Source organism: Ostrinia nubilalis, chromosome 22 (genome assembly GCF_963855985.1).
Source record: "Ostrinia nubilalis chromosome 22, ilOstNubi1.1, whole genome shotgun sequence".
NCBI classification, from domain to species: Eukaryota; Metazoa; Arthropoda; class Insecta; order Lepidoptera; family Crambidae; genus Ostrinia; species Ostrinia nubilalis.
The window spans coordinates 4,979,078-4,991,846 of NC_087109.1; the positions used below are offsets into that span (position 1 = coordinate 4,979,078).

A 12,769-nucleotide genomic window follows, 5' to 3' on the forward strand; every position below is an offset into this window, starting at 1 on the left:
ATTTTGAAGATTATTTGATATAGACAAAAAAAAATTATACAAATCAAATTATTTAAAAAAGTATCACACTATTGAATATTTGGTGCTCATTTCTCTTATTTTTGAGGACCAACAAGTAACGATCAGATATAATTTTTACATCTCAAAATTTTTTTGCGTAGTTCAAAAGAGGTTAAAATATCGATCGATTTCATTTATTTTATGTCTCAAGGAAAGAGGATCAATCATTAAAATAGATGACCATTTAGATTTTTTTATTTGCCGTTTTAGCTAATTTAAAAAGATCATTTAAATACATGCCAAAAAATATTAATACTAACCAATGGCCAAGTTTGTTGCAGAGTAAATGAAAAGATTGGAGTCGAGTCTTATGTGCGGACCTATTAATCCGGCCCCTCTAGAAAAACTTACATTCGAGTTAGTTAAATTAAATTGAAATTGCTTCACAGATCCTTACTATCTATCTACAGAAAACGCCGGAACGAAATTATACTTATTCGGAATATCCAATGACAGTTTAACTCTCCCCCGGGAAAAACTTGCCCTTCACTGGTTGGGTTATTGGCGGTCAAGCTGTAGATCCTGGCTACACAGGAGTTGCAACGGTGGGAACGAGAGGTGGGAATAGTCCCGCCGGCGGGCTACACAGGAGTTGTAGCGGTGGGAACTATAACTGGGAATATTCCCGTACAAGTAAACTGGTTTCCATTACACGTAATTCACCCCTCGATGTTCTTCTAATGCTTAGATTGCGTGCGCGGTCTCACGCGACTGAGGGCTCGTTAATAAACAATACCCAATTACGAAGTTCAGCTATTGACTTAAGCATACTGTGGTTAGTCACACCATGACCGTGAATACGCCGGCTGAATTAGTAAAGTAAGTTGTCTTTAACATTTGCGAAGTTGGAATCGATTTGGATTATGTTGAGTCGTTTAAGACGTTGGGAATACCTATTGGGTACAGACAGATTAATTGCAAACGGAAATGGAATATTTCTAAAAATAAATAGGATATAAAATATTGATCTTACACTCAAAATAATATTATATAATCTTTTTCTGTTTCGGTACATTTAAAGCACGGGAACCCGATGCCTATAAATCTTGAATCATTCCAAATCAATCTCACTAGATGGCGACTTAAGTATCGAATTTCTGAAGACGTTTGTAAAAAGTCACTAATGCTCAGTAAACTATAATGAAAAAATGTTTTACACATTAATTTGTTCATTTAAACACAGTGAATGATTCAAATAAACAATATTTCTTCATATAATAAAATTTTATCTTTAGTAACAACTGAAGTCTTAAACAATCGTTTTTGCAGTAGCATTTAGTTACAAATGATGTAATAGATGGCGCTCATCGCTGCTGCTTTATTTCGTCACTTATAAAAATACTAAAATAGGTTTGGTTTTTGCAACAAATTATTATTTTTATTAATTGTCATATTTCTTGTAAAATGCAAAAAAAAACATCTACATTCAAATAAAAATGAAAGAAACACAAATTAGCATTACAAAAGTTTGGCTATAATTTGTCTAACATTGTGGTGCCTAAAATCGACAATTTTTTTTCTTTGTTTTTAAGATTATTAGCAATTTGTATTCCAAATATTACTAATAGTCCCATTAGCCCCTCGTGTTAAACTAAATGATCTTGTGTTACGAGTGGGCTCACCACAAATAGTCGAGCGGCGGTGGGATTCGAACCCGCGTTCCTCGAATCTCGTGTCGGCCACTCCGACCCCTTCACCGTTCGGCTATCGTGGCTATAAAAGGTTCGATTGTTTTCCTTCCAATTATGATAACCTACCCAGTGTCACTCACAATAATAATTAAGACGAATCTTAATCTAAATACACTGGAAAAACATAACCCTTTTTCTGGTGTAGTCGGTTATAAACTGTATTGCCCATAATAATGTTTTTGTTAAGGTCCACCTTTTGTTCATAATGTTAAGAGCATTATCCGCCAGTCAACCTTTCAGCTACGCAGAGAGCTGTTAGTAGGTAAGTGCGGTGCAGAGGTGCAGTTAATGTTTTTTTTACTCATTTAATTTATTTTAAGACATGTATAGCAAATAAAAAAAATCTTAACCTAGTAGTACCTATTAAAGTGAACCCATTGTTAATCCCCTGTTTAATTCCATTGTTAATTAATAAAATCGGCCAAAACATAAACAAAGTGAGAGCTTTGCTGTCTCACTCGCACGCTCCATAGCCGGCTACGCTATGCTACTCTGCGGCGACGCATCATAAATTACCTACCTACTAGCTGGCCACGCCGAGACGCGACCGCGCGGCCCATTGGATTGGCGTCATTGAAAGTAGAAGCAGGGTGCGCGAGCGGCAGGCAGCGAATGTTACGGTAGACAGTAGGTAATTATCCTTAAGCAAGTTCTCTCCCAAATACATGTCAGTCTGCATCAAGTTGTATTTCACTTATTTAAAATCAAAATGCAGATTCATTCGTGTGCGTTACCTCAGAGATATCGTCTCTGACATTTTTTTCGAAACTGAGTTATTTACACCATCTTAATTAATTTCGCAAGACGAATCGATCTATCTAATCGCCTGAAAATTTTGCAAAATGTCAGTTACGTCAGTTAGAGAGGCAAGCGAGGATTTGGTGACACTGATCAAGATGTGCTTATGTCATGGAAAAGGTAGAGCCTTAAATCCTGTAAATGTGCCGAGAATCTAGCATTTTTGCCCAATAAGATTTCGGAGTAATTGAAGAAAATAAGATTCCGTTGCAGTAATGCTTGAAAACGTTACTGCAGCCACATGATTTTTACCCATTAGCCTTAGCCAGATTAAATTTTCTCAATAAGTAGCTTATATTTGTGCCTTTCCATGGTCAAGCAGCGACATATTTTATGTGCCCAAACAACCAAGCCAATCTCTTTAAATCGTAAGCCTTACCATGTTTAACGTTACGAAGAAAAGTTTTAGTGTGAAATTAAGGACCAACTTATACTTCAGTTAATAAGGTTATTTAGCGTCTTCAATAGAAAGGGATAATATTCTATATGTGTCTGATAAATTTTTTTATGAATGTTTACCGATTTGTCTGTCAAACAAAAACCGATTTTAAAAAAATATTTTTTGTTTGAAAGAAATCAAAACCACCTTTGACTGCAAAAATCTGTGCATCATTTACATTCATTTATATAATTTTTAATATTTTTACACATAAAAGCAAATTCAGAAAAAAAATTTATTGTTATTCTTTATTTCTACCTATTAAAGCAATGAAAAAATATTTTTTCTTTCTTTCTTTCTTTCTTAAAAATAAACTATGCATAACCCGTGCGCAAAAATACTGTAGATTAATTACAAGTCGTAGAAAGTAAAAATTCAGTATGCATTTATTTGAATATAAAACCACTGCAGATTGATTACCATAAAAAGCAGTTATCTTCTTACTAGTATTGCTGTGGCGAGGTGAAAGCTAGGCGACCGTTTTTTTAAGGACAGCTAAATTGTTTTTCTGTTTGGCAATGTTTTCCAATACCTTTTATTTAGGTATAGGTACGTAGTATATTATAGTAGTGTAGTACGTAGTATGTAGTAACCCTGGTGCAAAGGCTCACTAAATTTTATAAATTGTTTTTATCTGTGGGAACCTATCAGTGGTTTACTCGTTGCCTATCTTATGTCATTATTACACACTGTAAAACCCTGGTTTTCCTAAATAAATAAATAAATAAATTAAATATTGCCTTATTTGAGGCTCGAAATAAGTAAGCCATTTTCAGTTGTAAAATGATTTAGGTATTTCATCGAAAATTAGGCATAGGTATTCAAAATTTTCTGACATCTGTCACTGCAATCACAGAGCGCCCTTTTTATCCGGTTTAAGAGCTAGAAGGTATTTTTTATTTTCACAGTAACCCATCTAATTCATATGCCATGCGTTATTTTTTTTTTAATTTGCCACCTACCAACAAAAACTCGCATCTGTCCATCAAGTTTCATTCAAGTGTCATCGTCAGAGACCTGGGGGTGTACTTTGACGATGGTCTTTCATTTCGTTGTCATTACGACCATATTGTCACACGTTTTACAAGGGTCTTCAAGAACCAATCTACCCTTATATGCCTATACTACTCACTGATCAGAAGCATCTTAGATTATGGTTCTGTCATCTGGTCGCCATTCTACAATGTAGGTACACTCAGACCGAATTGAGGGAGACCAAAGAAATTTTCTGAATATTCTTTGCTTCAGATTGGGTTTGGGTCGCGAATATAAGTCATACAGGGCAAGACTGCAGCGCTTCAAAATGACGTCTCTGGCCTCCAGACGTGAATGTCTTGAACTTGTCTGTCTGCATAAGATTTTGCATTCTGAACTTGATTCACCTAATCTTCTTTCCCTTCTTAATTTTAACACTCGCTACAAATCCCGAAACCCTACCAAAAAAATATTTTCGCTCCAAATCTATAAAAACAATACCTCTTTTTACAACCCTATAACCAGAATGTGCAGACTTTTAATGACACTGTCACTGAACACTCTTCTTTGGTTATAACTATTCTGTTCTAAGTTGTACAAATTCAGAAGAGATAATTATCCTGAATATAAAGTCAAGACATTAAATACTAAGCATAAAATGAGTTAAACTAACACTATTTACCCTCTTTATTTCATAATTTTCAATTCATTCTGTGCACACGACATCATGTTAAGTAAGAGTTAAGAGTTGCGGTTTAGATTAATCTACACTCGTCGTCAAATAAATCGCACATCCCGCGACAAGCATTTTTAAATGTATGCATCCCCACTTCCCACCAATATTGGCACTACTTAAAAGCCTAGTTCTAAACTTGATTTCATTATAGGAAAGGGTTTTACCCCAAAAATGTGTCTTCAGAAGGATCCAGTCACTTCTTAAAAAAATAGGTAGTTACGCTTGAGCCAACTTTTATGGCTATAAAACTGTTAAGTTGGGATTAATCGCTATCCATCGGTTAAAGAGGACACGTGAGATCATTATTTGGTTTTATAACCATAAAAATTGGTCTAATTGATCCCAGAGGTGAGCCCAAAGTGAGGTCTTTTTTCAAGTCACATTTATGGTATATGTTAATCATTTATTAAGAAATTGAATGTGTTTTTCTTTAAGGATATTTATTGGGCTTTCAAATAACACCAATACTGTTGGGGCACCATGATTGTGTCAGAAGAAGATCTTTAAAGTTCGCGTCGCGGAAGGTGCGATTTATTTGATGTTGAGTATATGTATTATTATTTGTGCCTAAATATGACTGTAACTTGTATTGTGAGCCTTAAGTAAGTAAATAAATAAATAAAGTTGTTCGAAGAAATGGAAATCCCCAAAACGTTACCGCAGCGGCACCCGCAACCTTTCAAAACCACGGGGGGCTCAAACGTCGCTGCTTGACCATGGAAAGGCACAAATACAAACACCTTAAATCTGGCCAAGGCTAATAGGCAATAATCATGTCGCTGCTGCAGTAACGTTTTCAAGCATCACCGCAGCGGAATCCCATTTTCACCAATTAAGTACTCCGCAACCTTACCGGGCACAAATGGTAGACTCTCGACACATTTACAGGATGCAAGGCACCAACCCCTCCACATAAGCACATCCCGACCAGCGTCACCATGTCGCTGATGTTACATCAGCGACATGGTGACGCTGGTCGGGTCTGGACGCACACGATTAATTTATGAATTATTAATCTAATCTACCTACTTATTTAAAAAGACCAGTGTCGCGCGCTAAATGAAAACAAGCTTGGTAGGCAGGTACCCATCCATTGGGGCTACTCCCAATCCCAGTGACGTCAATATACTTAGTAGGTATGCATGCCAGCCATTCACGCAGCACGTGTAAGTGAATCGAAAATGATGCTATAGTCCGGTCGCCGAGCCCGTACGACGGGGACGGGACGGACCGTCACAGTGAGTGAGCGAGCGCGACAGCAATACAATTACGCGCGAGTGATAAGGATGGGTAGCATGGTGTAATTGGACGAAATTCTACGTGTTCGGCGACGATAAATAGAGAGAGAGAAGGAATAAAACATCAGTAAAATAATAATTAAATAAGTAGGTAAATAATATTTTGCCACCTAGGTATATTTTGTGCCAGCTAAAAACATCTTAGGTGCCAGCACGGTATTATTAGGTACTCGTAAATAAATAGGTAGGTGCTATTTATTATTATCGCGAGTGACGCGTAAACGAATGCAACAAAAAACCTAAACCTAAATCACAGATAATCCTAAATCTTAAACCTGTATGTATGTGCAAGTCGATTAAAATGTAGGCATATTTTTGAATAAACTACGATACGAGTACGAAAAACTAAAACTGGATTTTGTATTTTTTACGAACAGTTCATTTGATATTTACTTGACTGCTCCAGAAGGAGGGTTATGTTTTTTTTACATAATAATTATTTCTGAATATTTATGGAAAAAATAAGTTTTTTATTGATATCTACCTTTATTACTGCATGTTTCGATATTGTCCTGTTTTATATACCTAATAAAATAAAACAAATAAATAAAACAAACAAATAGTTTTAAGATGATAAACTCGTAGCGGGACACGAACCCACGGTACTGGATACTGAGCGTCAGCTGTGATCATTGTGCTACTTGGACATTAATATACCAAGTCGAAATTTTCAATAGCGTCTCTAATCTGTTTTTTGCTTAGTTACATGTCTTCATAAACAAAGCAGTAAACGTATTGGCTTTAGCGCCATCTTTTGACCTAGCACGCCAAATAAATACTCCGCTCAAGTTGCTAGAAAGCATTAGCGGGTCGCGAACCGCGGGACGGTCAAGTCCGCTGCGGCACACTAGCGCGATCTGTTATCACCAGTAGGCAACAAACGAGCCAGAGCATTTTCAAGACTTAGGTCGGCCACATTTCGAGTATGGGATGATGCATCTGTACTAGTATTATATTATCTGTGATTTAAAGCAAAGTACCTACAATCTCGTAGCAGCACCAGGCGACACGTGTCACTGCAACGCACTGGTTTCTACGAAATTGCTTCAGACCACATGTTGCTAGCTATTTCATAGAATACATGGAAGCCAGTAGTGTCAAATGGATACGTCGTCTGCTGGTGATGCGTGGAATTGGTTACTAAATCATGTCTTTAAACGTTCTTTTAACATTATATTTATAAGAAAACAATGGAATTAATTTAAGAAACATGGCTGGAAAACTATTGTGATTTTAAGTTCCAATGATGTCATGACCTTTTCTAACGAATCCTAATTTCTGAAAAAGAGCTATAGCCCCGTGCCTCTAACACTGAAACTGGATTCAACTGGATAGTGACTGAGTTTCTTGCGCGGCTTCTTCTCATCACTGGCCTATTTATTGTCCTGAAGCAGTGGTAGGGTTAATACTGGGCCGTGTAAAAGTGCTTTTTAAAAGCCTACTTGCAAAAATAAATTAGTTTTATGAGTTTTTACAACAATATGCTCTTCTTCTACAGAGAGTGTTGGAGCCAGCATCGTTCTCCGTGTCGGCGGACCGACGGTTCCTGCTCCTGGCCCAGGGCTTGAAGAGGATCCACCGCCACTCCTACCTAGCCCGGTACACCGTGTACGATATACTCACTACGTAAGTACCTCTATGCTGAATCATCACCATTTCATATTAATGGCATTCCACAAAAATCATGATTACCTACTTACTACTGGAGTGGCAGTGGGCGGGGAACAACATAACTCGTAGAGCTGATGGCTGGAGCAGAAAAGTTCTCGAGTGTGGATCACGAGCGAGCGGAGATGTAGTGTGGGCCGGCATCCCTCTAGGTCATTGGTTCCCAAAGTGGGGGGGCGCAAAGACCTTTAAAGCGGGGCGCGCTCGATACGACCAATAAATAATCTTGACTGGAGGAGGGGGGGCGCGGAATTTTTGTATGGTCGAAAGGGGGCGCGTCTCAAATAAGTTTGGGAACCAATGCTCTAGGTGGACCGCCGATCTAGTGAAGGTCGCGGGAAGCGCCTGGATGCAGGCAGCGCAGGGCCGGTCGTGAAAATCCAGCATTGGACTTTTTAGTTGAAACGAAACAAACGAACGATTTAGAATATAATTTATAAGCACTCTTCTCCTAATTTCCAGGGATTCTAAACGGTTCATCTCCTATTTTGCCTCTGGTAAATTAGAGAAGCAGCCTACTGCATTGGAGATTAAAGTATATTGAACTGATGATTGTGAAAAACTTAAAAACCAAACAAATATAATATTAGATGGAAACATATGCCATGACACAGAATTTTAACTACAAAGCGATTTTAGTACCGAATTCATTCAACCGTCCTAGCATTATTTCAAAATACCTGTCTAGTCCAAACAACAAGTAAAAGCAACAAAGGCCTTTTTTGCGCGATCTTTTGTGTTCAGCATCTGCCCATTGTGGGTTTTGACTTGCATAAATTATGGAAGAATGGCGACGAGGTTGATTGGCTGGGGAGCAAACTGGGGCAATATAGGACTAAAATCAATTATGCTCTTAAAGGCGCTTACGGAAGGCCGAGCGACTCGTGTAATTTTAGAAGTCGCCTTAAATTGATAGTTTATTTTGTAAAATAATGCATATTGTATACTTGTTTTCATACAAACAGTTTATGCTCTAACATACCTAATTGTATTGGTTAGGGATAAAACCGATGATGATGACTGGTGTAGGAATGTAGTGAATTCTCAAACTCAAACTAGGCATATAGACAGGTATTTTTTCAGTCAGAAATAATTGCAATTAAATATTTAAATTCATATCTTTGTCTGAAAACTAGTTAAGGAAATGTGAAGTTTTGTGATATTTTATTCTAAATTTTACATATTTTAAATAAACAACTTGAAAAATTCGAACTGCCTAAGGCGGGACTCGAACCCACGACCTTCCGCTTGCCGGGCGACTGCTCTTTCAACTGAGCGACTCTATTTGCTAGGAAAAATAACGATTTTATTCTAAGTTGCCGCAATCCAGTGGTTCGGACCATACCAACGTATATTTAAGGTGCGCAAATCCGACATCTTTTCATTTTCGTGCTGAAAAAGAGCGCTATTCCCCGAGTCCCAGTAGTGAGCCGTTAAAACATCTGCCGAAAGAAATGGACCATGAAAATCGTTATTTAATTTTACCACAGCTAATAATAGAACAGACTGACCATTTCAGAAGATTTCCCGAGGAAAATTTCTCTAAAAGTAAATACTTTTTATACCTTTACCGTTATTTTTATTCGATTTGACTAGATTACATCACCGTTTCTCCTAATTTAAAGATTATTTTATAAAATGACTGACTGAGGTAGCGGGAAAACGCTGAACGCTACCAACCGGGCGATGTGGAAATCATTGGGGGAGGCCTATGTTCAGCAGTGACGACCTGTGGCTGTAATGATGATGATGATGATGATGAATGACTTGATGCTAAAAAAGTGCTATAATCATGCTGTTCCACAGTTTTAGGGCTCGCGCGCACTGGCGCACTTTTTGTTATGACACCACTGTCACGTCGTTACGTGCGCGCACCTCCGAAAAAGTTAGGCTGGTTTTAGAGTCACGCTGACGCCGAAATGTATAAAGCGTCGGCGCCGAGCGATCAGCGTCACTCAGGAACGTTCCCTTCAATTACATACATATTGATCTGTCAGCGCCGACGATCAGCGAGCGATTCTAAAACCCGTCTTACGGCAACAAAAGTCACCAGTATGAGCGAGCCCTTATAATACCATCTCAAGCCAACTCGCGGCCGCTATGTTTTGTTTCTGTCATAATCTGCATGTCGTACTCGATTTATCTCAGGTATTTTATAGACAGTGGGCTATTTGTTCTCTTTACACTAGAACCCAAAATGCGGGTAAAAACTGACTCTACCCAGCCACATGGGAACGGAATACCAGTATTGTCGCAATTCCACGAAATGGACCATTGAAACTTGGTCTCCTTTAATATTCTAGTCTTTACTTGCAATTCTGAAGTTTATTACAATATTATTATCTTTAGATAATAAAGTTGGCCCTAAGACTTAATTTGAAATCAACTGAGTTGACATTGAAGGCCCGTATTTTGAAACACTCAAGTTCACTTATGAACAGATTCAAGCCTGTTCTTACAAGTTATTTTAAGTTTACAAAACGTTTAACAATAGGTACTAAACTATTACTTTTTATTAAAAAAGAAAGAACATACGTCATGAAACTTTATATGTATGTATTTGTTTACGATATAGCAGGTATCATTAGTCCTCCAAAACACATTTGTTCTTTGCTAGCTTTCATAATATTAAAACAGACGAAACTTGGAAGACAGTCCCACATAGCGGTTTACACGAACAATTAAAAACAAAGTTTAAATTAAATTCAAGCCATTATTATCTACATCGTTTTGACTCTGGAATGAGGGTAGTCTGCGCTAGTAGGTAGTAAAACTGTGTAGATTGTAGGGTACCAAATACTTCTAAGTTTACTATAGATCGTTTCATCCACGAAGATGCCCGCGCCCCACCATTCTTCCGCTAATGTTTGAGTGTTATCAGTACACGCAAAATTATCCATGAGTGCACACGCACACTACAATAACGACGCTCGGATTGCTCGGATCAAACTCGCCGCACCCCGCGCTTCACTCGACCAAAAATTGGTGGAGCGCGTCTTCGTGGATGAAACGATCTATGCAAGTAGTAAACATGCTGTTTAGAATCAAAATTGAGTCACAGCGCGAGCGAGAACCAGCTAAAATAACTTCAAAATACCTACCCCTCTCGCTTGCAATCGAATCAATTAGTTGTTGACAGTATCATCATCATTTCAGCAACAGGAAATCCACTGCTGAATATAGGTCTCCCCCAATGATTCTCAGATTGGGTGTTTGGCAGCGTTCAGGTCCAGCGCTTTTCTGCAACCTTTACATATGATCGGATGACTTGGAGTATACATATAACCAAATTCCTCTATGGTGATGGTGATGATAATGATGACGTCTTCAAAAGTGTCACCTCTACATCATCATCATCGGGTCATTTAGTCTCTACTACAAGAGCACGACCCTCTTATTACCAGAGACAAATGGGGATTTGGGCTACACTGCCCACTCTGGCCAGACGGGTTGGGGAGGACTGATGTTCACATACTCGTCCCTTAGTCGCCCTCTAGGAATTCCTGGGGAAGAAATAATAATAATGAGAACTTTATTTGCACACCACAACAAGAACAAGAAGAAATCTATACTAATATTATAAATGCGAAAGTAACTCTGTCTGTCTGTCTGACTCGCTTCCATGCCTAAACCACTGATCCAATTTTGATGAAATTTGGCATAGATATAGTTTGAGTCCCGGGAAAGGACATAAGATAGTTTTTATCCCGGTTTTTGAAACAAGGACGTCACGATAAAGTTTTTCTGTGACAGACAAAATTCAACGCGGGCGAAGCCGTGGGCGGAAAGCTAGTAAAAGAAATACATGGACAAGTACAAACAGGCAGTGTTATCGCTATGAAGCGATCTCTTCCAGACAACCCATGGGAACACAAAATGGGACCTATTTAATCTGACGGAACCACAGGACATTACATACAGATCCATTTTGGTCCACGTTGTTATTTTTAAGCTCGGTATATAAGACTGAGGCTTAATCAAAACTTTCGCAATTTTGACTTCACCAAAAAACGCTCATGCATGTATAATTTAATCGGAAGTTTTAATATACTTTCGACTAAGGATAGTATCATGATAAAATCATCTCTTCCTTGCTTTATATTTTCCCATTTTGAAAAAAACATATTTTTAACTTTATGTTGCGTCACATTATTAAAAATCTACGCAATACATACACTAGGTACCTACATAACAGTGCTAACTCGATATGCTTGGTTCGTACTTTCTCAGATCACTATCCTTATGATCTTTTTTCGGAAAGCCTAACGTTCTTAATACAAAAATTTGCTAACCAGTCAGCTTAGGTATATTATGTAAGTGACTGGTTAGCAATAGTATAACTTTGTATTATTATAATGTCCACACAGCTGTAAAGGTCGTTTCACGTAGGTGCAGAAAGAGGATCTAAAATTAAAATTGAATTTCTGCGGTGTATGCAAGCAAAGTGCAAAGCCAAGTGATTGTATGCGGACTCCAGTTCATATTATGCGAGATGGTAATGGCCGCTAGTATGTGCCCACCTTATCTTCTTTAGCATGTCGGGGTTGTCACATATTTGAATTTCAAAATTTTTTTTTAATTAGTTTTTTGTGGAGTGCAATGTAGATTCTAATGTTAATTTATTGTTTTACGGTGGTTCAATCCAAAAAACAACATCAAAAAATGTCTGTAAAAAGAAAAGTGATTTTAATTGGAATAATCCCAGTAAATATGACACTTCAATTCTTTAGACTGAATTATTTTTGTAGTAGGTTACGACCTTTTAACGTAACTATAAACTAGAAAAAGTTAGATAATGGACTTTTACGCCATAAAGGTTATTTATTCATTAAGCAATTGTTCTTCCCAATTAACACATAGATGATTATTTTTAAACAAAACTTAGTGTTTTAACAACCTGAACAACTATAAAATAATGGACTTAAACATTTTGTTTTAGCTTTTTATTCATTCTTTTAATTTAGCACCACAGCAAAAATAGCCTGACTTTTATAACACTAAAGTTACCGACAAAGCGAATTTTTCTTCCTTTTCCGTATCTTGGTTATACTTTAGTGACAGCCCTGGTTGGAATGTATTGCAACCGCTTTACATAATATGTGCA

At 37.6% G+C, this 12,769-nt stretch overlaps 1 protein-coding gene across 1 annotated transcript in view; it reads left to right on the forward strand.

Annotated features, from left to right (window-relative positions):
• The window catches only part of LOC135083032 (inactive dipeptidyl peptidase 10), a 255,916-nt gene that overhangs the window by 188,220 nt on the left and 54,927 nt on the right, over positions 1 to 12,769 (forward strand). The window contains exon 5 of the mRNA XM_063977796.1: positions 7,496 to 7,623. Within this exon, the coding sequence (XP_063833866.1) occupies positions 7,496 to 7,623 (128 nt within the window). The remainder of the gene's footprint in view (positions 1 to 7,495; positions 7,624 to 12,769) is intronic.